Below are 26,716 nucleotides of genomic sequence, written 5' to 3' on the forward strand. Positions count from 1 at the left end.
TGACGGTACAAAGACAGAGAGGGAGAGAAAGGAGAGAGAGGATGGAGACAGCAAAGAGAGAGCAAACACAAACAGGTGAGAGTGGACAGGTGACCAAGGTCAGCAACCAATCAGAGAGCTTCTGTTTGACCCACAGTCACTGATGATGACTGCACATAACCAAGCAGTGTGTTACTCTGATATCAAATATGGATCCTGCTCTTATAATAATGATCATCAGATGATATTATTGTGTTATTTTGTAGCTGAATACGATGTTTGTGTGATTATCAGTGAAAGAAGCAGTGAGGAGGATGGAGAGAGAGAGAGGACAGAGGGTGAAGTTAGAAACACTAAAAGGATTTTTCATGGATTTCATGGATGATTTGAGTGATTTCCAGCAGGACACTTAAACATGTCAGTGGACGTCCTAAAGAACATATTCACTGATATGAAACGTGTCATTGAACAGGATCAATATCAGTGGAAACATGGTGGAAACAGCTGTGACTGCATGGATGTGACACACTTCAAATCTGTTCTCCACTCTTGGATTTGGGATCCATGGAGCTGCTGCTGAGTCTGTACAATAAAGGAATGGTGTGGAAGGTTGCAGCGTACGGACACAAACACTTTGTGGTTACAATCTGATTTTATTTTCAACATTAAACTACTAACCTACACTGATCAATGATGTTAATGATCACATCTGGACTCACCGAGCCTTTCTGCAGTTCCTCACAGCTGGAATCAGTCTCTGTCGTCCCCGCACTGATGTTTTGTACTTCTGCAGGTCCAACTCATCCAGAACCTCCTCTGACATCTGCAGCATGAAGGCCAGAGCTGAGCACTGGATCTCAAAGAGTTTCTTCTCTGATCTGTTCTCTGACTTCAAGAACTCTTGGATCTCCTGAAATAATGAGAGGTGGTTCATCTCCATCAGACAGTGGAAGATGTTGATGCTTCTGTCAGGAGAGATTTCATCACTCTTCATCTCTTTCAGGTTGTTGATGACTCTCTGGATGGTTCCTGGACTGATCACTTTCTGACCCAGCAGACCTACTAAGAGTCTCTGGTTGGACTCCAGACAGAGGCCATGAAGGAAGCGAACAAACAGGTCCAGGTGGCCATTTTTACTCTGGAGGGATTTATACATGGCTTTCTCGAGAAACACATTCAAAATGGACTCTTTATATTTTTTCCCGAGGAAGTCCCTCAGCACCTTTGTCTTCCTGTTGGTGTGACAGTGGAACATGTAGACAGCAGCCAGAAACTCCTGAATGCTCAGATGAACAAAGCAGTAGACTGGTTTCTGGAAGATCACACACTCTCTTTTGAAGATCTCTGTACAAACTCCTGAGTACACTGAGGCCTCTGTCACATCCAGACCACACTGCTCCAGGTCTTCTTGGTAGAACATGATGTTTCCTTTCTCCAGATGTTCAAACGCCAGCCTCCCCAGCTTCAGAAGAACTTCCCTGTCAGCCTCCGTCAGCTCCTGTGGACTCGTCTCATGTCCCTCATGGTACTTTTTCTTCTTCCTCTTTGTCTGAACCAGCAGGAAGTGTGAGTACATGTCAGTCAGGGTCTTGGGCAGCTCTCCTCTCTGCTCTGTGGTCAACATGTGCTCCAGAACTGTAGCAGTGATCCAGCAGAAGACTGGGATACTACACATGATGTGGAGGCTCCTGCATGTCTTCATGTGGGAGATGATTCTGCTGGACAGCTCTTCATCACTGAATCTCCTCCTGAAGTACTCCTCCTTCTGGGCGTCAGTGAAGCCTCGTACTTCTGTTAGCCTGTCAACACATGTAGGAGGGATCTGATTGGCTGCTGCAGGTCGGGAAGTTATCCAGACGAGAGCCGAGGGAAGCAGATTCCCCTGGATGAGGTTTGTCAGCAGCTGGCTGACTGATGACTTCTGTGTGACATCAGACAGCAGCTTCCTGTTGGTGAAATCCAATGAAAGTCTGCTTTCATCCAGGCCGTCAAAGATGAACAAAAGCTGAGAGACAGCCAGCTTCTCTGCTGTGACCTTCTGTAATGTTGGATGGAAAACATGGAGCAGCTCCAGAAGACTGTACTGCTCATCTCTGATCAGGTTCAGCTCCCTGAATGAAAGCAGAACCACCACACTGACATGTTGGTTCTCCAAGCCCTCTGCCCAGTCCAGAGTGAACTTCTGCACTGAGAAGGTTTTTCCAACACCAGCCACGCCGTTGGTCAGAACCACTCTGATGGGTCTCTGTTGGTCAGGTAAGGCTTTAAAGATGTCCTGGCACCTGATTGGAGTGTCATGGAGGGCGTCCATCTTGGAAGCTGTCTCCAGCTGCCTCACCTCATGTTGGGTATGAACCTCTTCACTCTGTCCCTCTGTGATGTAGAGCTCAGTGTAGATCCTGTTGAGGAGGGTTCTACTTCCTGTTTCATCACTTCCTTCAGTCACATGTTCACATCTCCTCCTCAGACTGATCTTATGTTCATCTAAAACCTCCTGCAGAGCAACATCTGCTGAAAGAAAGAAAAACAATGAGACTAAAGAGAAAGAAAACTCTTCAGTGTCTGAACAACACAAGAAGTCCAGTTTTCAGAAATGAGTCCATCAGCAGACAGATGTTCAGTCTTACTTTGTACACAGCTGCTCTGACTGGCTGTCTGCAGTCCAGTTCTGCTTCTGGATCTTTCTCCACACTGGGGACAGGAGGAGTCTGCTGATGAAGCAGACTGGTTCCAGTATGAGGAGATGCACTGTCTGCAGAACCAGTGTCCACAGCTGGTAGAGACTGGATCCTTCAGGACGTCCTGACACAAAGCACAGCAGGACAGCTGCTCCTCCTCACAAACACCACTCCTCTTCCTCTTCCTCCCTCTGTGAACACATTTCTTTATCACTAAAAACATTTAATTAATTAATTTAATTATGCAAATTCTCATGGACATTGATCAGTGGTTGTTGATCAGTGGTCATGAGAATTTGCATAATTAAGATTAAGGAACTGACCTCCCAGCCCATTGTTCCTTCAGTGGGCTGTTTTCAGTCATTATACAAATGTACTGTTTATAAGATTGAAACCTGCAGTTAGCTGAGACTGAAGGAGTCACCTGGATGATGACGAAACGTTTCTCCCACAAAACGCTACGTCCAGATGAACAGAATCAACTTTTGGAGAAAGTTGAATCAGTATTTCAGCTTTAAGAGGGTATTTTAACACAAACATCAGTCCTTCTACTTAAGTATGTTTGACACTTTGTTTACGCCTAAATTAACTTTACTGTTAACGAGTTTTCCTGTTTCTGTAATCCACCAGTGTGCTCATGCTTTTTCAATTGAAAACATATTTTTAATGATCAAATATAATTATTTTTGTTATTTGTGGATTTTAAATGTCCTTGACAGAGACAGATGATAATCATTATCCTGCACTGTGGTCTCAGGTTTGGTCGAGCTAGCACAAAGAATGGCTGGCTATGTGTAACTTCCTCCTGGGATCTACACTAAGAAGTGAGTCCAACATTAGCAGGGTCTATTTCCTTTATCTGGATTCACTTTAGCATTCACAGTCACGTGAAGCTTGTTATTAACTCGATAAGTCAACCCAGGGTTTCAGCTGAGCGTTCACATGAAACACATGGTGTTGGCAGCATCTGATCAATCATATTCATGGAGACGTGTATCAGCAACAGAGCAGCTGAGTTTGCAGAAGGAAGTCAAACTAAACCACAGGAACAATATGAGGAGATTACACACATAATAAAATACTAGCAGTAACACAGCTGCTGCAGACAAATCAGTCGTGTGATCGTGTGTGAGAGGAGAAGGACTGTAAAGGAGTTTGCTATTAAAAGCTCTGTATGAATGTGGGAGCATTTGAAGGGCTTTAAAAAGGCCAATATAAAATAAAAGGCAGCAAAATTGCTGACTGTGAAAGTCACCAGACTTTTCAGACCTCTGTGATTAAGACCTGTAAGAACACCTATTTGTACTTGTTGGCATTATATCAAATACACACGTATATTAAGCCTTTGTTTGAACTCTGGTTGAATTTGTTACTTTCAGACTGTGAAACATCACAGAGGCTGCAGCTGCAGATCTTTTTTTTCCACCTGGAAATTTACTTTAAATGTTAGATGGAAAATGTATTGCTCAGTTTAACCAAAGTAAGAACAATAATCCATAAACCTTCATGAAGACAAACATCTCCCCAGAACATTGAGCTGCTGAAGTGTCACTGAAGGGAAAAACTATTTGTCCTCCTCCATCCAGCAACACCTGAAACACCTGAGTGGAAGCTCCTCCCTACACTGTGTTTGAAGCAAAGCACAAAGGAGACACCTGCTGGAGCAGCTGGAGTCCTACAGACACTCAGCCTCTTCACTACACAAACACCTCCTACAACATCCACTCTTTCCACTCTGACTGCTGTGTTTGTGGAAACACTCCAACACACACCGCTTCACATACCAACATAGAAATGTGTGAAAAAGAGCTGAGCTGATATTAAACATGAGGATTTATTCATAAATACAGAGTCAGGAACAACATCTAGACACACATTACCTCTCAGCAGCAGAAGAACATCCTTTAAAGTCTATAACAACACCCTTCGACTTGTTGCTCTTTAAGGAAACACAGCTGGGTTCAGGTCCAGGAGATTCTGGCCTCTTATTGATCCTAAAAGAAAAAGAATAAATGTAACAGCTTCATGAGATAGGAAGGAAAAACTGGAAATATTACATTAAAGACATGATGAACAATCTGAACCTCATAAAAATAATGTACTTACTCTTTGTCACATAACAATCTTTTGTTAAAGTTTACAATGACACCCTTGCTTAGTCTTTGCTCTGTACTGCAGTACTTGCACTGGTTTCACTGGACAAGTCTGCATGTGAATCTACAACTGATCTGACATTGTGGCACAAACACAGTAAACAAACACTACGAGCACCTTGTTTCATGTGCAGTGGCTTTCTTCTCATTCTGTTACTGAACACTGTATGAAAAGCCTCTCACTGCCAGCATCCTTCCAGCCCCACGACAACAAGACCAACTCACATCTTCACAACACCAAGAATTTTTCCCCTTTTCTTTGGAGAAACTGAGAAGCCAATAGGATTGTAGCTCAAACTTGCCCACAGTCCTGCTTCATCACTGCTCACTCCTACCTGTGTTGGTGCTGAGTGGACAGTCATAGCCTGCTGCTAGCATGAATGCTAAATGTACTGCTGTGGATGATCAGCAGAAAAAGATGTTGTCAGTTTGACTGTTTGCTGTATTTAAAGTGTTTTTCTCAGTTCATCTGTATTCAAAGTGCATTCGGGGCTTTAGCTGACAGCTCTTTGTGCTAACAAACTAAACTCTCTTAGTTTAAGCCAACAGACTTTACCAAACACAAAGCCTGCTGCTGCCTCCATGGGTTAGCTTGTGTGACTGGTGTTTACACCAATGAAATCTAAATCACACTAATGTGTCCTCCAAGGTGTTTGGTGGGAGCACTGAGTGAAACATAAGAGCTCTGGTAAAATAACAAACAGGGCTGTGTGAGCAATTGAAGTGATAAAAATACTGTTTAAAGATAAAAAAACACTTTGATGTTCTCTCGTCACCTAACAAAGTCCAAACCCTGTGAACTATTTTAGCTTTAATAATTGTGGATTCAGGTATCTTGAACCCATCTTTGGACATTTGTAATTAAATATTTTAAAACTCCATCAAAGACTCCTGATGTGGCTGTTTGGAGAAGGAAAAGAGGGACAAAGTGGAGCGTCGAGCTGAGGCTTCATTCACTGCAAACCTACAGTTATGTTTTCTTATTTCTGCTGTTTGCATGTTCACAGCTGAAATAAAGCTGCCTCTTTGACTTCATCCTGTTGTGTTTCGGTCCAATCCTGCCTGCCACACAGCGCTACAGGACAAAGTCTAATATTTTTATCTTTTTAATGAATCTTTGGTCATATTTATCCAGGAAAACGCAAACATGTAAAGGAGTCATCACAGTTCTCTGACCTCGTTGGTCCAGGTTCATCACTGAAGTCTGGAGGTTCATGTTTGGACCGGTCACTCCTCACAGACGGACAGCTGGATCCTGCAGACTGTGACCTCTGACCTCTGCAGACACAAACATGTTTTATTCAATGATCAATTCTCTGATAAAGTGATTGAAGCAGCTGTGATCACACAGACTGCAGATAATGCAGCTGTTTCCTGTCAGTAACAGTCCTCTTACATTAGAGTTCAGCTTTTTACAGGAAAACAAATGTCCCTGAATACAACAGTGAGACACAGTCTGCCTGTGTGGCTGTGATAGCTGCCGTTAGGAGCGCTCATGTGTTTGCAGTTAGACGAGGAGATGTTACCATCATGGACATGTTAACAAATCCTGCAGCATCACGTGGCACAAACACTTTGTGATCCTGTCATCTGCAAGCAACAGGAAGTTCATTAATAAAGGGATGGAGACGTGACTGTGATGGTTCTCCTTCATCCAGCTGTTACACACATCTGGGCTCACACGACGAGCCTTTGTCTAATACAGCAGCTGCTCTCTGAACACTTTTCTGAAGAGGAGCTGCACAAACCTTTGTTTGCTTTCTAGAGCAGCGTATCAAAGTCAAACTACCCACTGCTAGCAGCTGTTTCTATCATAGTTTAGGATCCAGATGTGTGAGGTCTAGATTTACACCTCTGATTAAAATACATAGTTAAAAACAGCCAATTGTGTCCAAATGTGTCTTAAAACCAGATAAACTGACAGTTACAGCTGAGCCTGTGTGTCCTTGGAGACACTGCTCTGCTACAGAGATGCATTTTAGAAACCAGGAAACATCAAAATCATTTAAATCAGAGAGTTCATGTTACTAACAGCTCACCTCTCTGCAGCAGACACAGGCTGGGATTTAAAATTAATGCCTCGATGATTGGACCGATCACTCTTTAAGGACACAGAGCTGGATGGTTTCTGATTGACGCGAAAAATAAGTGAACATGAAACATGTGTCACATCCAATGTGTCCAATATATTACATAAAAAGTATAAATAAAGTATGTATATTATTTAAATCGTTAAATAGTAAAAAGCTGATTAAAATTTCAAACATTTTAATACTGACATGAACTTACTTTTCGTCAGATGACATTTTTCGCCCTAAATTACGAAAGAAATGCTTCACCCGTTTGCTCTTAGAGGACACACTTCTGGGTGGAGGTCCAGCCTGGTTCCTGTGAATAATGATGCAGCAGTGATGTGAGTGCTGAGCTGTGACATGGAGAAGAGTCATGGACAGTTAGAGATGGTCATCTCACCTCTGAGCTTTGGTCTGGCTCTCATGTTCCCCACACAGAGTGGTTTTAGAGGGAGGGACTCCCTCCTCTCTGTCCTCACACTGATCCATGCTGCTCAATTCACATCAGCTCTCACACACTTTCTACCTTCACCTGCAGAGGAAACACAAATCATTCATGTGCACATCAACTGAAATCCTCCTTTCCATCATGTGTGCTGTCCAAATATCAGCTGAATGCAGTCAGACAGCAGTGTGAGGCAGAGGAAGCTGCCATCAGCTGCTCTACTTCTACTATCAGTCCACTAGATGGAGCCATGAAGCACACATGATGCATTCACTGACACACACTGATTCACTGTGACTGGAAGTTCAAGTACAATAAGCCTCCACTCATCTACATTGTGCTTATTGCCCCCCATCTTCCACCCCCATCAACCTCCTGGGGCCAGGAATGACTGGAACTGAATTGGGAATGGGCGTAATCAAGCATAAATCTGTTATTCTTATCCAACCTGTCTGCCTGGACACAGTCTGCTGACCAATCATGGAGCCTATGATTTGCTTTGACAACAACTTCATGAATGTGGAAATGAAACTGAGTGTCAGCTGAATGTCGAGCAGAAGAGGAGTCAGAGAAGTGACAGAGCTGCTGACTTTACAAAGAAAGCTAAAACCATGTTGAAGAGATTAAACAGATAACACAAGCTAACAACAACAACAAAGCTGCTTCAGACAAAACACATGTATGAGTGTGTGACAGGAAAAGCACTGAACAGAAGTTTACTATTAAAAATGCGACATGTTGTAAAAAGTTTGGTCAGTGAGACTGAAAAATGGCTGCATAAGTTACTATTGTGAACAAACCCCTATAAGAACCCTGATATTACCTGAATAAGATCAAATCCTGATACGTAGTGCAGACCTTGGTAAGAGATACGGTCCAACTGGAATATAAACCTTTGGTGTGTTTAATCCAGTCAGTCTCTGAGTAACTCCACTCCTCTGCTTTCTGTTGGAAGAGACACAAAAGTTTGTAGCACGATCCTTTTCCTCAGAGGCCTGTGTTGAATTTATATTATATCTATGATAAAAAATAATTCACAAAGTCTGCTCTGCCCTCCTGTCCTCCCTGCAGTCTCTGTGAGCTCCGCAGAGTGATTATAAAGACCCGGAGCTTAGAGTTTCTCCAACACCGGGGTCAAGTGTCCCTTTTTGCTGATCACACACATAACAACACACATGATTTTCAGGAAGTTAACAGAAATAAAGCCCCAGTGTCATTTGTTTTTCACTCCAGTTGTCTTCTTAATTTTTCTGCTAATGCTTCTTCATTCATAAATCATTAAATCTAAAATAACTTCAAAAAATGTAAAATATTTCTGAAAATCATCTTTTGTAGTTGAAATTCAGTTGTCATTTGGTTCAGCTGCCCTTTCATGCATCCATAGTTTCACCTCAAACTGCTGCTTGAAACACGAGAAATTAAAGAACAACTCTGTTCAAACGGAGAAACTTCGAAGGAACTCAATGATGTCATTTAAATGGTTTCAGGTAGGTGTATGAAGGTTCTGTATTAAATCATATATGATAGTTGACATGAAATTCTGAATACATCTTCTTGGACACCCACACTGCATAATTCTGTAGAAATGAAATTTGTCATTTATAATCAATTTCAACATCAAATATCATAACATTGCATCAAAATGCATAAAAATGATTCTTGATAGATGACCTTAAAGTCTCTGTGCATTCTTCCTCTGGGTTACCTTCTCTATATATTTGCAGTTTAACCACCAAAAGCTTCAATGTTTCAGAGAAATAAAAGGAACATTCTACTCAAATTTAAAAAGATTAATTAAATAAACAATAGAAAAAAAAGACAGTTGTCATAAAATTCTTAACAAACTCCTCTCTTAGAGCAGGTCACGAACTAACTGGAAGGTTGGTTGTTTGATAGGAGATACTGACCCCAAGATAGAAAACTCTTCAGCACAGGAAAAGTCCTTGAATGAGTCATTTGTATAAAGCACTTTGAATGCTCAGAGTAGAAAAGCACCATATCAGAACCAGTCTCACCCACTTGTAATGGGTGGGTGGCTGTGGCTCAGGTGGTAGAGCAGATCAGCTACTGATTGGGAGGTTGGTGGTTCAATCCTTGGCTTCCCCAGCCTGCATGCCAAATATCTTTGGGCAAGATACTAACCCCAAGTTGCTCTCTGATGATTAGTTTGCACTTGTGTTTAAAAGTGCTTGTGTGAATGAGGCCTGCTGTATAGAGCACTTTGAGAACTCCAGGAGAGTAGAAAAGCACTATATAAGAATCAGTCCATTTACGACATGTCAGCAAAGTTTCATCTCCAACCACTGCAATATTATTTGTTAGGATCGCTGTTCCCTCCGGGTACTCCGGCTTCCTCCCACCGTCCAAAGACATGCAGCTTGTGGGGATAGGTTAATTGGATAATCCAAAATACCACTATGTGTGAATGTAAGTGTGAATGGATGTCTGTCCCTGTGTGTTGGCTCTGCAACACATTGGCGACCTGTCCAGTGTGTACCCCGCCTCTCGCCCTATGACAGCTGGGATAGGCTCCATCGCCCCCCGCGACCCTGAAGAGGATAAGCGAATGGATGGATGGAGGATCACTGTTTTTTTCCCAGGGTTTTGTGATGCCTTTTTGTTTTTGAGAGTCTTTTGTGTTTTAGTTTGGCTCTTTGTATATAAGGATGGTTAATAGTTTGCTTTAGGATTTACTATATCCCATGTATCCTGTTTTCATATTGTAGTTTGTCTTCTTGGTTTTGTAACACTAAATATCTGCTTTTGTGATCCCTTTCTTAACTTTAGTTATGTCCCTTTGTCTGTCTTGTCTCTCTGTTTGTCTGTCATTGTCTGATTTCCCCACCTGTCATGTTTCCCATTTACTTATATGTCGCTTTCTGTTTTCTACATGTCTGCGTATGTCATGTGTATCATTTCCTCTTTTTTTATCGTCTCATGTCTTGTGTACTCAGTTTTTAATTTTTACTTCCCCCATTTAGTTAATGATTTGTTCCCATCAGTGTTTCAGTCTCGTCTGCATTCATCTATCTCATGTCCCCTGTCCAGTCTTTTCTGCTCTATGTAATTTAACCCTTGTTCTCCATGTTCTCCTGTTTTATTGTTTTAACTGTTGCTTCCTGTGACTATTGTAGTTTTCTCCTGCATCATGTCTCCCACCTGTTGCCTCTCGTCTCATTATCCAGTGTGTATTTATTGTCCCCATCTTCTGCTGTACTTGTGCTTTCCTTGCTCTGTGTTCCCAAGGTTTTGGGGTCGGTGGTGTGGGATTGATTAAGGAAATGATTGGGTTAATAGGAATGACCAAAATGAGAAAAATAAATCGATCTTCAATAAGAGAAAGGATTAAAAGAAGGAATATCTTTGATGGATCAGAATTATATAATGAAATATGAACAAAATCGTTTGTTAATCATTGTTTATTAACTGAACCTTGTTGAATTTGAGTAGAACTGTTTTTTAATTTGGCAGAAACACGGCAGCAGTTTGAAATGAAACTATCCAGGCTGTAGAGCAGACGAGCAAAATCAAGAATCAACTGAGATTTTCATGACAACAACTAAGAAGGATTTCTTAAATGAATTGTTGATACGCTGTTATGATAATCCACTGAGCTTATTGAATTTGGGGAGAAATGTCCTTTAATGTGGAATCACACAGTGGGCTGAGATGAAACTGCACACAGTGTGGGTGTCCCAGAAGAGGAATCAGTTAAACATTTACTGAAATATTTTTACAGATATCAAATTTGTTCTGTTATATAAAACTGTAATTTATACTAGTCAGGTGGATCATCAACGATCATCAATCAGTGCAGTACCAGCAAAATTCAGACACAGACACACAAACACACACATGCACAATTTTACTGTCTTAACACAGTATCATAAATCTAATTAGAATATGCTATAGTCCTTTAAATACCAATTTAAATATATTTCAAAAATATATTACAGCTTTTTTCAGTCTGTTGAACAAAAATCCCCAAAGAAGAAGAAGCACTACCATAAAACTTTGTGTAAAAGTGCAAGAAAGTTTAAGAGGCTTACAAATGACGGCTCACATAACTGCGGTGTTACAAGTCAACCTCGTTCATATCTGTCATCATGAACAATGCTATGATTTGTGCTGGAGCGAAGCTGCACACAGCTGATAATATCAGAAAAAAATACATACTGATTCGATTACCTTCACACGGAGATTCACACAAAGACGACCAGCTGCATCAGCGAAGTTTAGAAGACAGACAGTGAAACTTAAAAAAAGGAAACAGACAGATTTGTGGGAATGCTGGGGCTGGGGAACATTAGTAATTAGAAACACAAAATGTTTCTAAGCATTTGTAAATGTTTGTTGGAGGGTTTAGAGGAGCTGAATCATTTTGTGTGAAAGTTAAAGTCAAACACACTCTTAGTAGAGAGAGACTGTGTCTGCAGATCAAACAGGTCTCACTGTGACGTCCCTTTAGTCAGACTCTGTCTCTGCTACATTAATGACTGAAAGTTGTCACATTCTTATTTAGTTAATACTCCTTAAACCAGGTATACACTTTTAGTTTAATACATTATAGATTCTCTGATGAAGAAATACGGTATATATATATGCAACCTGATGAAGCGGTATCTAAAATGTTTTTATGTTTGACATACCAAGACTGTTTCACACTGCAGGAGTTGCAGATGATAAAACAAAGACTGTAAAGCTAAGCAGTTTGTTTGAAAGCTGTTTATCACTGCCTGTCCATTAGTCAAATTAATATTACTTTTATCAAAAATAATTTCCCATCTGTATTTGGTCTTTCTCCATAGTCGCCATAGTCACATCATTGTGTTTTGTTGATGTTTCCCCTCCTTGTGATTCATTCAGTGTTTCCATGTCTGTTTCGTCCCTGTGTGTCGAGTCGTGTCTCTTAGTTTGTATCCTGTTTTATTTGGACAGTCTCGCGTCCTGTGTTCAGTTTTGCTTTCTCCTGTCTCATCACATCTAATTTGTTCATCCCTTCACAAACACAAACATTGATTTAAACCTGACAGACACATATTTGGAAATTAGACGAGTTGAATCAAATCCGAAAAACAGTTATTAGTTATTAAGTTTAGTGAAGGCAGCAGGGACAAAGCTGCTTTTATAAGACTTTGTCCTGCATCATTCTCATGATAAAACAGACTCAATGGCCAATAAAGATAATTCAATAAAGATATTTATATGACTGCACTTGCTCAGGTTTGTCCTGATTTCAAACTGTTCTAAAAGTCTTTTGATTCAAATCTGGGGCTGTGTTATTGAAAGCAGAAGTGCCATCTTGCGAGCTGATTACAGACCCTGCCAGATTCACACAGCTGATGTTCAGTGACCATTATGACGTACGCCAGTTTTGTTTCATCTCTGATGATGTTGCAATGGTTCAGTGGTGTCATGCTGATGGTAGAGGGTCGCGGGTGAAGGATGTTAATGTCTTTGTCGGTGCTATGACTACGGCCTATGCGAGGCTCACTCTGTATGACTTGTTAGACAAGCTGCAGGAACGTCTTTACTGTGACACAGATTCAGTTATCTTCACCTCTCATCCTGGGGAGTGGGTACCCCCTTTAGGACCATACCTCGGTGAGCTGACTGATGAGCTCAATGATGGCGGGTCTGGAGAGGATGATCACATTACTGAGTTTGTCTCTGGAGGTCCAAAATGCTATGCTTATTACACAAAACAGGGCAAGACTCAGGTTAAGTGTAAAGGTGTAACACTCAATGATGTTAATTCTAAAGTTGTTACCCACGAATCGTTGAAAGGCTTAGTCAAGGCATTTGTGGCCAACAGGGATGCGCATTTAGTTGCAGAGTCTGACACCATCAAACGCAATAAGAAGAGGTTTCATCTTAGGAATGAAACAGTTGTAAAAAAAGTTCAGGTGGTCTATAACAAGAGAAGGGTGTTGCCTGACTATACAACACTCCCTTATGGATACTGATCAGGATCAAGCCTTTGATGGGAGGCTCCAGCACCCTTTTAGTTTAGCTATTAGCGGGACGAGTAATTGTGGAAAGACTTTCTTTGTGTGACCCGTGGTAGGTCCCTATTTAAAATAGGACAGAGCCGTAGGCGCACAGTCAGTTAAAAAAGAATTTAATTTTTAATACAAAATAAAAGGAACAGTGTAACAGCGGCACCTAAAAACAATTAAAAACTTTACCTTATTAAAACCAATAAAACTGTATGATTGCCCGTGAGACGGGACAAGCGCTGCGGGGAACTGTTTAAGAACAAATCGACATAATACACTGGTTAATAAAGGACGGCAACTCACATCAACCCAAATGGGCGAAACTCTATAAAAAAAGACAAATCTTCAGTGCCGTCTTCACTCCGGCCCACCGCTGGGCATGCAAAAGCGGTGAGACAAAAAAAGGATTTGTTTTCCCTGCAGCGCCTTCACCGTCTGCGACAATATATAGGTATAAAAAAAGGGTTAAAATACTAAAAGAATCAATCTCTATGGTGCCTACTGATACAGAAAAATAAAACAAGAAACAAATAAAATCGACAGCCGCAGCAGTCAAAATTACATCAGAATAAAACAAATTAAAAACACACTGATGTGTCGGGTCCTGTGCCCGCAGTCAGAAATCCACTGGGCAAAGCAGCAGCCCGGTACTCTGTCCACGTCACACCCTAATAAACGTGGGTCAGTGGCGGTGAAGTCCACTACCCTGTTCTGACTGGAACGCAATGTTTCCCACCGTTCTGACAGAGTTTAGAGGGACCCGCATCAAACTTCCATGAAAAGAAGTTAAAAACACAAACTTGCCCAACTGGGACCAAGCACTGGCAGCTTCAGGTTTGCTGAGGGTATGCCTAATTGCCCACACCTGAGCTTATAAAAGGAGCAAAGACCAGCTCCGCCCACCAGGGGCGGTTCCCAGACTAAGGTCACACCTGTCACATTTGTCAAAAGCATCATTGAAAAAGCATCCACTATTATTTCAACCAAAACTGACAATATTGTTTACATCTACTTCTGCTGGCAACCTTTATACAATCAACTTCTTCAGATAAGAAAAATCACCTTTGTGAATGGTATACCGGAGTCTCTGAGTGACGATGTCCTTTTACCTCCTGATAAGAACAACTTGCTCATTATCGACGATGTGATGAATACTGCGTCTAACAGCATAGAAGTTCAAAATGTGTTCACACAATACGTTCATCATAGGAACTTGAGCTGCATGTGTTTAGTTCAGAATTTGTTTATGCAACAATTTCGTTGAACACTAATTATTTAATTCTGTTTAACAACCCTAGAGATAAATATCAAATTTCAGTTTTAGGTAGACAGATGTTTCCAGGTAATACAAAATAATTCTTAGAAGCTTTTAATGATGCCACATCCACCCCATATGGGTATCTTCTAATCAATTATAAATCTAAGACGCCTGACTATTTAAGACTCAGAACCAATTTGTTGTCAGATCGTCAAGTTGTTTATATCCCCAAAAAATGGCTAAAGCGGTAAAAAGGATGTCGTATTCACGGATGCAGAGAAACATTGCACTGTTGGAGTTGTTGTATAAATCCCCACCCAGCGTACGGAGGAATATTATTTGTAATGCCAGCATGGATTTTATTAATGCTCTGTGTGAGATATCGCTCAATGTTTTGAAAGGTGTTATTGCGCTGACTGATCAACAGTACAGACAACAGCAAAAAAAAAAAAAAAGTAATCAGACTGGTTGCAGACAAAAAGGTCAAAAGTTTGAAAAAGAGAAGATCCATCAACCAATCTGGAGGATTTTTGCTACCATTATTAGGGGCTGCCATACCCTTCATCACCAGTCTTATAGCAAATAGGTGAAAATGGAGCACACACAGAAAATGTTTTTGATCCCGCAGCATCAGTTGGACATGTTAAACCATCAGCAGCAACAACATACAGGCTCCGTCAGACATGTAGCGCAAAACGAGCTAGACAAAGCTATGGTTGAAGTGCTGCAGCTGCCAGATTTGGATGTGTATGAGAGGCTAAAAAGTGTTCTGCCATTCTTCAGAGATACCGTTCACTTGTGAAACAAGGCATGAGTGAAAAAAATGTGCTAACACTATCTTTGCCTTCTGAAACCGGTCAGGATGCATCTGACCACCAAAGCAATGTTGGTGGCGACAGACAAAAAGACATGTTTGCGGATGAGATTTTGTCCTATATGGCAAAAAGGAGCAAAAAAATGCAGAGCTTATTTTAACAGCGCTCACTCGTGCGTCGGGAGTTTCTTGGAATGATAGGGTGAGATTATTATTGACAACCAGAGAATCAGAGGTTCGCATCTCTATGATTTGATCAAAAGTGCAACAGCAACACGTAGAGCAACAGATGTTTCATGGCCTGCAGGGTGGTCGACATTTTTAAAAACACTCGCCCGCTTAAATGTTCCTCTGTCTGCTTTTCCTAATGCTGAGGTGAGGAGGACTATTAGCCAATATAAAGGCGACACTGGCGACCCGAGTGTTGAAACAAATGGTTTGCACAAGAAGCGGTCACTGAGTGATCAAAGCTTATTTACCACACATAAAAAATCAAGGCAGAGTAGAAGCGGGTGGATAGATTTTTAATGAATTTTAAAATTATGTTTGTTTTTCTTATTCTTGAAAAAAAGATCATTTACCCTCGCATTTTTTACCTTTTTATATACTACTACTTATGTGGTTTTTTTTCTTATTTATGTCTATATTGTTTTGTTAAACAGATGACAGTTTTACCCTTTTTACTACTTTTTGAACTCTATGCTGATGTTTAAAGATTGTATTATTACTAAATAATGTTTTTAACAATTAGGTGAATAAATATCAGATGAAACGATATTCTCTTCTGTTATCTTTTATTATTTGTTACTTGAATCATTATCTGCACTGTACATAATCAAAGTTATTTTCAAAACATACAGAAACAGGTCTTATTTTGTTAACAAAATGACAAACCATTGCATTGTTACAAACAAGGTTATCACTGTACATATTAATCAGTCCTGAATAAGACTCTCCTTTTTGGACATGATATAGAAAAAACACACAGTGTTGTCCGCAGGTTACTGAAAAGTCATTCTGAACCTGTCTCCCAGAACACAATATCCGAGCGGTGTTTTTTAAAAGAAAAAGTTTTATCTCGGGTGAAAACTTATCAGGTGAGTTACCGAAGCTGTCAAAAAAGTACCCTTGCTTGTCTTTTGTGATATAGAACGCCAACCAGTGCTTCCCAGGTAAGTCTGATGGATCTGTATTCACAATGCCCATGCATGGATATCTGATGGTCTTTGTTGGCAGCTGGTCACATGCTAAGATGCCTAGAAGATGAGCCCTGTTACTAATCCTTTTAACAACGCTGGTTAGTTCTATTGTATTCATTGTGAATCTTTAGTAGTAGTCCAGCAGCACTTGTCTCATATTAGATATTTCGATGACTGAATCAAATACAGAGTAACACACCAGGTTCATTGTTCGGGGTAGCGGATTTCTGAAACGGGTTTCCAGCCTCACGTTCCCTGTTTTAACTAACGATACATTCCCTGAATGTCCTTCATCAGCTTCCAGATTGAAACAGAATAATGTGTAGCCGTTACCAAAGTCCTCACGTGTCAATGGTCTATCCTGTAAATGTCTTCAGTGGTTTGTATCAGCTGATAAAATTCTCTGGTATAGTGTTTTCTCTGAAAATTTGGCTGGAATTGTTTGGCCGGATACGACTGTCCATCAGCGTATAAACACATGAATTCTATATCACAGTTTTAAAATTAAATGGATTACCTGTAAAAGAACCAAGATAAGCTTCGTTATCCAAGAAGGCAATGATGACGAATTTAGGCAACCTGCCCATAAATAAATTGTCATTAGTTGATATTCTTGCCCCAGCAGGTATGGAGAAGGTCTTCAAAGAAACTCTGTCTACAGCATATTTTGCATTTGCATGATGCAGCGCCTTGCCGTGTGCCAGCCTGACACTTGGTGAGACACTGATTTTTTTCACAAATAAGCTGGCAGAGACAATTTTAACTTTATACGCGGTGTTAGCTCCAGTCATGAGAGCAAATTCGTCTTTAGAGCGCACAAATTTCAGCGACAGATCGATTCCATTAAGTAATAATTTTTCTTGAAAAAACAGGTCTGCGTGTACTGGAGCAATCAATTCAACAATACTGCTGTTCGCTGTATAAGTACCTCTGGTCACCAGACCCTGGTTCTCCCCTTCTATACATGTATCATTCATGTGCGAGGCTGTGTCTGTACAGAATAAAGCGCTGCTGAACTGTGTGTCTAAAGTCTCCTTATTATAATTGATAAGACATTCTATCATGCCTGTGTATGGATACATGTTGGATGATTGGCTAATCAAGCGATGCCCCAATTTACATCTACCTGACTAAATAAGGTACAACCTGGATAATTAACAAGTCCCACGTTTGCATCCCTGCCTAAGTTTGTGCCGTCAGCATCTGTGATTCTTACTCGTGTGTAGATATAGGAATCGTTTAGATCCAGGTAATCCTCTCCGGATGATGAGATGGGAAACTCGATTGGACCTCCGTCTGTGATTGCAGAAACTGGCAGAATTTCAATAAACGTCGTTTTCTCTATGGACGTTTGTGTGTATGGGACAGTAAAAAGATCGAGCTCTGTTTTTAGACATTCTCCTGACTGGTTGTGTAACAGAGCCATTTAGATGTCAGATGATGTAGTTTTTGAACGACTGGTTCTGGGTCTTTTCACTCCGCGGGGTTGTCTTCGTTTGGTGGCTTTCCTGGCAGGTTTTGTCGTTTTGCGCTTTTTAGGTGGCGGTGTATCACGCATGCGTGCAGTGGGAGGGGTCTTAGAAGGTTTGGGTGTATACACATACAAGCCGTTGCCATCCTGCTTAGTAGATGTTGGCTTGGTTATGTTGGATATCACATCAGACACTATGCCTGATGCTGCTGTTTTTAGGTGGGGTTTGACTGTGCTGACTCCTTTTTTAAACAACGCTACAGCAATTCTAAACAGGCTGCGGAACAAACCTCCCAGACCTGCGCCATATTGCGTGCTAGTCCCAATATAACCATTCAATTCACCACCAGCCTGATTTAAATAATATCTTACATATTTTGCTTCATCTGTGTTATAGACAGACATCCTTATTTTTTAAAAATGGAGTCTTATGGGTCGGAAGTGGAGCCTGACAAACACCTTCCCGTATAAAAAGGGTATGTGTTGATTTTGGTCGTCTTTCAAATCAATTTCTATGTCATCGATTAAGGATTTCGAGACTGGTGTATAGTGTGGGCTGTCAAATTGAAGAATGGCTCCCCGACGGTCATCGTCTGTTATATTTATTGCTCTTCATAGCCGCGCACGGGCGTCACCCACAAGCTGGTAATCAACGATATCTGCATTAATAAAAATGTTATATTTTCCGCCGTATATGTCTGCAGGATGTGGAGCGTATGTGTTTTTATAATGAAGTACAAACGGGTCTTCTGATTTGAATCCTAAGATTTCTGCCAGTCTCCCTCTAAATGTGAGAACTGTGCCCCTAGGGCCCATAACACTAACATAGTTACTAACTTCACTGTATTGTGTTTTAATGTTGGTAGTGGCTTGATGTTGCTGACATTTAAAATGTAATTCTTTTATTATCTGCGCCACAGATGCATAATGCCCCACAGACAGCTCAATCACGGTTATGGACAATGCTCGTGGACAATGATTGTGGAAAAGACAACCATAGTCTTGGGTATTGAAATTCTATAACACCGACCTCATACGGTTCATTTAAAACAATAGGTTTTGCTAGCTTTGTTCTAAAATTAGATATCTTATTGCCTGGATAAACATGTGCTGAAGCATTCGAGAAGAGGCTCACATAAAAGCTGCGTTGTTGTTGTTCGTTTTATCCTTTCCTTCCTTCCTCCCTCAGTCTTTGTCTAGTGCAGAATGAAAGTATGCAGAGCTGCGGCGTCTCTGTTAATCACACTTCAATGATGTCTTTTTCAGGGATCCATGAATTCAAATGAGAAGGCCAACCGAGCCATTTGACCAGCGCTAACTTTTTTCGGTCCTCTTTTTTTTCTCTATTTTAAAACTTTTGTTTTTGTCAATAGTCACCTGCTGTATCTCAGGTTCGTAAAATACACCTTTCACTGCAGCTCCTGTGAGATCCTCTAGTTTGTATACGGGAGGGTCTCTTCCTAAACGCTCCTTTATGGTAAAGTACTCGTCTGTGTAGGTCTGATGGTAACCCTTTCAGAATATGCCTCGTAGTTTAGATATTCTCGCCGTATCGCCCACATGAAATTTAAAAGTCACCGGTTTTTGGGGTTTCATTTTGTACAGGGTGTTAAAGACTGCTTTCTCATTATCTTTGCATACCTCGGTGGGGGTCATTTTGATAGAGCTGTGATAAGACATGTTATAGGACTGGACAAGATCTTGGATCACATTAACATATCTTCGCGAGTTAACTGATGTTAAGTATTTCCACATTTTCCCCTTTAAGGTGCGGTTAAAATGCTCTACCACACATGATTTCATTTCACTAAAGGTTGAAAAATGTGTGATGTTATACTGCTCCATTAGTTTTTTAAAATGTTTATTATAAAATTCCTTCCCTAAATCTGTTTGGAGTTTTTCAGGCACACGGCCCTCTCTCAGAATATCACCAAAAGCCTCAGCAACAGCCTGTCCTGTCTTGGTTTCAAGGCACCTAACCCATGCATACTTAGAAAACACATCTATGCATGTCAATAAGTACCTAACATTATCATTATCTGCAGAATATTCACGCATGTCAACCAAATCAGCTTGAAACTGTTTGTCAATCCCGTTAACCAAAACTCTATTTCTGGGGAAATGTATCCTTGCAGGTTTATGAAGAGTATATGTGTCATCTCCTTTTAAAAAACGCTCCACGTCAGGTAATGACGGCTTTAAGTCTGTTGCCTCACTGACAGCAATACGGAGCTTCTTTACACTTCCTAAACCCCCTGGGTGTGCAGGGTTGTGATATATTTTTCTCAGCGTGTTTTCCATAATCACTTTGACCAAACACAAACACAAATGACCAGAAAAAAGTGTTAGCATACGTTTTATTTAATTTCCTGTGTAGTGCACAGTAAGGTTTTTATAACAGATGTACATTAAATCTTGTGTCTCCCAGACCAGTAGTTTCCAATCATGTGGAGCAGCGCTGATTTAACACCGCGGGTGTGATGATTGGTATTTAGCAGGTATCCAACATTCTCATCAGTGGTGCATACAATGTGCGGCACTGATCTCAGTTCACACAGAAGACGCTCTGCAGTGCTGATGATTTGTGCTTTAGCCTCACTGACACTGTATGAGCAAACAAACAGATGGATGGCCGGGATGAATCGGGGCGTCCGGAGCTTTTCCATCACCTCATCATAGTAGGTCTCGAAGAAAAACACAGGCAGTTCAAACAGGCAACTGTGTTGTAACTGGCTGGGGTGACCAGATTGGCATCCATAACATATCTCCTGCACATACTCATTCAGTGCCATCGACAGCAGGTGGAAGGTTGCGAGTTTAATGTTGATTTCCGTTTCCTCAGACGGGTGTGATCCTGCAGAGTCCTGTGAGCATCCTGGAGAGGGGGGCGGAGTCGGTGGGGTCTGGATTAGCAGTGCTGGAGGGGGAGACTCTGAGCGGTCCACAATATGGCAGATGTTGTCTGTAAAAGAAATCCACACATTGCATTTTTTAAAAATATCGGGTATAATGCCAATGTCTCTCACACATAGACAACCTACTATTTGTTTTTTTCTTTTTTCTTTTTTTCAGTCCTCAGGGTTTTTGATGATTTTTTGCCTGAACATGGCAGAAGGTAAACCGATCCTCGGGCCATGTGGGAGCTGATCATATACAAGACGCTTCCTAATATTCTCATAAGAAGAGTTGACCTTGTCTCTCTTGATAGTCTTATCGACCTCATTAAACACCCGCTGCAGTGCTCTCCAGTCTGACCACTGAATAAAAAACAAATCCTTAAACCATGATAAACGTTCTTCAAGGGTGAGGGGGTATGGGTTCAACCTCCAGTTTTCAAGGCCCCTGTCTGCAATTACACCCTCCCTGTCTTCACACACACTAAGAAAAATGAAGTTCGGACGATTGAAACGGTCTGCTTCTACACGGTAGAGTTCAGGTCCTGTTGGACTGACCCATTGCGAAACATAAAGCATCTCCGGGAATCCCGGTTGATCCAGGTCCAAGTGTGTCCCGCCAACTCCTCAAATCTCCCCCTCACCAGAATCTACATACAGGGTCACTTTTCCATCACTATATTTAATTGAATAAACATACCCGCACACACCTCTAAATTCAAAATTAAAATCACTCTCTGTAGACTCTTGATGGAGTGATGAAGATCGGATATCTTCAGACATACTTAGGGGGTCAGAGGCTGCTCGGATGTCTGATGTGAATGCCATAGTTCGAGGTGGAAATCCTTGCTGAAAGTGTGGTGGGTCTCCCATGAAAAAAGCTAACCCTTTTCTCTGCATTATATTGACATTTCTTTAAAACACGCCCAGTAGGAGGAGACAGAGCATGCGCAGTGGGACCGCATGGCCCGGAAGTGCCCCTTGTTCGGATGAGTGAACACGCATGCATGAGAGTGCATGTGCGTGTGCTCGTGCGTGCGAAAGGTGCCAGTTTTTAAGCTCGGCAATGGGAGTGTGGGGGGCATACCCCACCCCCCCTCCCCCGTTATAATCTTGCACTGCCAGTGGTGAGCTGCACCAGCTGTGACCTAATGTGGTCCCCCTCAGTTAAGGACTTCCAGGGTGATGGATATTGGCCTGGCACCTTAAATTTCTGCACCCTGTTTTCAATGGATGTCTTTCAGTCTTTCTATGACATTAAGAAGCTGCACCAGGGATGTCACTTAAGGCATTTGTCAAAGTGCTGGATGAAAGAACAGCCCATTTTGGAAGGGTGAGTTTCTAAATTTGTCAAGTTTAAGGAAATTGTGCAAATCAATGTTTATGATGACTGTCCTTGAATATTCTGTTGTTTGTCCTCTACTTAAAAGACTGGCAGAATATCAGCTGATGCCTTCAGTAAAAGTTTCTTGGAGTGGAGTGCTGTAAAGTTTGAGGTGGACAGGATGTGCAAGGAGCCATGCTTTAGCTGCCCTGCCTGCCCTCCAGACGTGCTCGCCGTGTCAGTTGATGGAAACCGCAAGCTTTATCGCTTTCAGTCAAATGCAAGGTACGTTATGCATTGTGTACATAAATCAAATATGGATTTGTACAAAAATTGTATTTTGATGTTTCTTTTCAAACAACTGTCACTGTGTTCGTTCAGCACTTCAGAGCAGGCGAACTTTTAAGGTGTCTTCATTGAAAACGATGAGGAAGTTGCTGAGTTTGTGAAATACATCCACAGACACACAAATGATGTAAGACACACATATATATTAGTGCTGTCAGCCTTAATCTTGTTAAAATGATGTTAACGCCATAACCATATACACATACGTGTGTGGATACATATTTGGATGGGTGGATATTTATTTTGTTTTTCTCTTGGTGTTGTCGTAATACTATTTACTTGACTTTAACTTAATGCATACTTCATTTTGTCACCATGTGTATTTAAAAAAATAAAAACGTGGTTTTTATGAGGTGTTGTGTGAACGTGACTTGAGGCTAATTCAGCGAATTCTTTTGCATTTGTGTTAAAAAGGTTTGTCCCTGATAGGGCGTAATCACGTCGTGTCTTTGAGTGTATAGGTCCCAGGGAAAGGGTTGTGTGGATCTTCATCTTGGACTGCAGCAAAGGAGTCGACCAAAAAGTCCACTGGGAAGTTGGATGAAGAGGGCGTGGAAATAGCTGTTTGTTTGCTGTTAGTCCTCCTAGCTGCATTGAACATGTTTCCAGGGGAGATCTTTGCTTACCCCCTTTTTCTCCAGGGGAAGTTGACAGCTGGCGTCCCAGGACATATTATGTTCCTTTGCTCCGATGTGGCCTGTAAATATTTCCCATATTTAACCAACGTGGCTCAGCAGTGCCCTGAGCTGAGGAACCTCTTGTCAATGCATCCTTTTCTCTCCGTCATGCATGCAAAAGCTCACACTTGGATATGCGAGGTATACTGCAGCTTGTAGTCTTGGATAAGTTTAAGACATTTTGTTGTAAGGTTGAATGAATTCAGCAGTCATGTATTGTGACCTCCTTTCTATAGATCAAACGGGGAGGTGCGTTTCAGGATGGGGCCGGTTCTACAGTTGGAGAAGAGGTGGAACAAGTAAACAGTTTCCTGTCTAGGGCGGCCATCACAGCGAAGTACATGTCTAAAGCAGGTGTGTGTCTGTGTGTGAGATTCCACTCAGTCTCCTGCTCATTCATTCTTATTTGTATACTAACTGAAATGCAGGGCGAACAGACATGCTGAGCCTCCTGGCTTTGGGCTGGAACAAAAGGAAAGTGGAACAACTGGGCCGCACTTTGAGCCAGAGATATCTAAAGGTCATTTTTTCAACACGATTTTAATGTGTGTGGTAATGGGGGGAAAACACCAGTACTCTAAAAATGTCAATATGAATGACATTTATTAATGTATTCTTAGATCATAAGGATCCTTAGAGAACAAGTGGAGAGCCTGAATGCGAGCAGAAATGAGCTGGGTGTGGATGTTGACACACTGCAGCAATGGGCTGAAGGTGAGTCTCACTATAATGCACTCGTGTATAACAACAGGACCCACCATGGCCTCATTAAAGAACTTAGAATTAAGATCTTTCTGACAGTGTCAACAAACAATGAAAAATAAGCCTTGTAAAAGCACAATTGATGGCAGAGTTGTTGCGTTTGATCAAATTGGATTGGACCTGGGTTGAAGTGATGTCGTACTAGTTGGTTTTATAAACCTGAACACCAACATACTTGTTATCTCATGATAATGCAGCACATGAAGGCTCCAGATGTCTTATAATGAATATCATCAAGTCAGTGATTACAGAGTCCACTGTAGTTTGGTGACTGTTACTCATCCTGTATTCTGATTAATATTCCTCTCACTTAGAAACGGATCAAACTGATGGCAGCCTTGGAGTGTTGCAGGCACGAATAGAGGAGCTTGTCGTCATCATCAGAGTGTGAACACAAAGTCTTTACAGACAAAATGGTGTCACAGTTTCTTTGAAATGGACCGTTTGATGCTCAGTTTGTACAGCTTGTACAGCTACTTTGTAAACAGAATAAAATCAGATCAGGTTTGTTTCAGTTGGATGTGATTTGTTCTAGCAAACAAATTGATGAGTGTAGATTAAAATGTAAATATATGCATTATGTGAAGGTGTTCCTTTTTTATGATTATTTACAGATAGCAACAAGAGGCGACACAGAATTCACAAGGTCATCTTAGATGAGAAGAAACGCTTGGCGGCTGCTGTTGACGACTACAACAAGCTCGCTGAACCAACAAAGCAAATCGTATCCAGTGATGCCCTCATCCAGACCGACGTTTGGCCCTGGCAGAGCACAAGTGAACGTAAGCTCTTGATTTCTAAATATCCTTTTTAAACAAACTCCCAGTATCTGAGCAGTAGTTGAATGTTTTGTTCTTGAATCATAATGTGCTACTATGTTTTCCCATCTGATGTTGTTAAACTGTAGCTGCTGCTGACCTCCGGACAAAGAGAAAGGTCTTTGAGAAGGTGATGGCTGTGAGGCGCCTGAGAGAGGAGGAGATGATCCTTTGCAGGGAGATGCAGCATCACTGGACAGTGTTGCGAATGCGATCTGTGGTGTTGGAGACAATCTCCTCAGACTGTAAGCACATCTTTCATTTATTTATACATTTGGTGATTTTTTTTGTTTTTGTTTTACTTATATTTAATAGTTTTGTTCTTTTTACAGCCTCCCTTGTTGGCATGTCGGAGGATGCACAGAAAGGACTCCATAGCCTGGTTTAAAAACAAAGTGAACTGAAAGCTGAAATGCTCAAAGTAAAGGATGTGTACAAGAGAATCCTCAGCCACCAACCACTCCTGGAAATGGACTCGGAGGAGGAGAACATTTCAGACGATGCCGCTGAGAGTGATTTGAGCACTTCTGATGAAGACTGATTGTGTCATCATTGATGTTATGTTTGGTAAAATAAAAAGTTAATCACATCTGTTTAATGTGATTTTTATAATGTCTGTTTTAGAAATTGCTTATCAACAGACATTTTACATGTTGAGAAGAAAAATGTAATTCCCTTGCTGCAGTTGTTTACCCTGAATCATTCTTTCCCATCTAATTTAATGACTAGTGTACATGTTCAGATACAATAACAGAATTTAATTCATGGGCTGCTCAAATTATCACAAAATGTAAAAGCACCAGGCAGCACACTCACAAGGAAATTTTTGTTCAGTGTTTTGTTGAAGAAATCAACAAGTACAACTGAGATGTTTGCTGTAGTGGTGTGTTTGTTAAGAAGCATGCCAGCACACTGGTGAACTGACAGTCCCAGAATGCACCGAGCCAGTGACTCGCCCCAGAACAAATGAAATTAATTATCTAGAAAGACAACTGTGATCAAAGTCTAAGTAAACGAGTAGGAAACAAAAGATAAGGAAAGGTACTGTGGGGTAGGAAAGAAAGGCCAGAGCTGTGCAAAATGACCTCCAGCAGGCCACAAATATGCACGTCTGTTCAAACGGTCAGATACTGACTCCATGAGGGTGGTATGAGGGCTCAACGTCTACAGGTGGGGGTTGTGCTTACAGCCCAACATCGTGCAGGATGTTTGGCATTTGCCAGAGAACACCAAGATTGGCAACTTTGCCACTGCCGCCCTGTGCTCTTCACAGATGAAAGCAAGTTCACACTAAGTACTTGTGACAGAGTCTGGAGACATATTGGAGAACCTTCTGCTGCCTGAAATATCCTCCAGCATAATGGTTGGGTAGTGGGTCACTAATGGTGTCTTTGGGGGACCGCACAGCCCTCCATGTGCTCGGCAGAGGTAGCCTGACTACCATTCGGTGCTGAAATTAAATCCTCAGACCCCTTGTGAGACTATGTGCTGGTGCGGGTGGCCCCGGGTTCCTCCTAATGCAAGACAACGCTAGACCTCAGGCTGGAGTGTGTCAGCAGTTCCTGCAAGACGAAGGCATTGATGCTGTGGACTGGCCCGCCCATTCCCCAGACCTGAATCCATTTGAGGGCATCTGGAACGTCATGTCTCACTCCATCCACCAACTGCACCACAGACTGTCCAGGAGTTGGCAGATGCTTTAGTCCTGGAGTCTGGGAGGAGATCCATCAGGAGACCATCTGCCACTTCATCAGGAGCATGCCCAGGTGTTGTAGTGAGGTCATACAGGCATGTGGAGGCCACACAGACTACAGAGCCTCATTTT

At 41.5% G+C, this 26,716-nt stretch overlaps 1 protein-coding gene, 1 long non-coding RNA gene and 2 pseudogenes across 4 annotated transcripts in view; 1 reads left to right on the forward strand and 3 right to left on the reverse strand.

The window, feature by feature from the left end:
- The window catches only part of LOC146523734 (NACHT, LRR and PYD domains-containing protein 12-like), an 81,145-nt pseudogene that overhangs the window by 14,111 nt on the left and 40,318 nt on the right, over positions 1-26,716 (reverse strand). Inside the window, exons 3-7 of the transcript XR_014873085.1 lie at positions 7,100-7,198; positions 5,987-6,088; positions 4,538-4,651; positions 2,607-2,848; positions 699-2,490 (exon numbers count right to left, since the gene is read on the reverse strand). The product of XR_014873085.1 is annotated as an NACHT, LRR and PYD domains-containing protein 12-like (transcript). The remainder of the gene's footprint in view (positions 1-698; positions 2,491-2,606; positions 2,849-4,537; positions 4,652-5,986; positions 6,089-7,099; positions 7,199-26,716) is intronic.
- LOC146523736 (uncharacterized) lies at positions 7,282-9,113 on the reverse strand. Its single transcript, XR_014873096.1, has 2 exons — positions 8,151-9,113; positions 7,282-7,724 (listed from the first exon to the last, which is right to left on the reverse strand). It is a non-coding gene; the product is annotated as an uncharacterized LOC146523736 (long non-coding RNA).
- LOC146523737 (uncharacterized) lies at positions 20,294-21,840 on the reverse strand (annotated as a pseudogene). The gene is made up of 2 exons (XR_014873092.1): positions 20,847-21,840; positions 20,294-20,752 (listed from the first exon to the last, which is right to left on the reverse strand). The product of XR_014873092.1 is annotated as an uncharacterized LOC146523737 (transcript).
- LOC146523738 (uncharacterized) lies at positions 22,790-25,432 on the forward strand. The gene is made up of 6 exons (XM_085148317.1): positions 22,790-23,665; positions 23,740-23,831; positions 23,932-24,025; positions 24,688-24,855; positions 24,981-25,136; positions 25,314-25,432. The coding sequence occupies exons 1-6, from the start codon at positions 23,653-23,655 to the stop codon at positions 25,430-25,432; spliced, it is 642 nt and encodes a 213-aa protein (XP_085004443.1). The 5' UTR covers positions 22,790-23,652.

The sequence above is a fragment of the Neolamprologus multifasciatus genome, chromosome 3, assembly GCF_963576455.1.
Source record: "Neolamprologus multifasciatus chromosome 3, fNeoMul1.2, whole genome shotgun sequence".
In the NCBI taxonomy this organism is placed as follows: domain Eukaryota; kingdom Metazoa; phylum Chordata; class Actinopteri; order Cichliformes; family Cichlidae; genus Neolamprologus; species Neolamprologus multifasciatus.

What these genes read in the sequence shown, in the direction of transcription:
- LOC146523738 (XM_085148317.1), top strand. An exon ending in ACTGCAGCAATGGGCTGAAG is followed by an intron (nt 24,026 to 24,687) that starts GTGAGTCTCACT and finishes GATTATTTACAG; the next exon opens with ATAGCAACAAGAGGCGACAC. An exon ending in CTGGCAGAGCACAAGTGAAC is followed by an intron (nt 24,856 to 24,980) that starts GTAAGCTCTTGA and finishes GTTAAACTGTAG; the next exon opens with CTGCTGCTGACCTCCGGACA.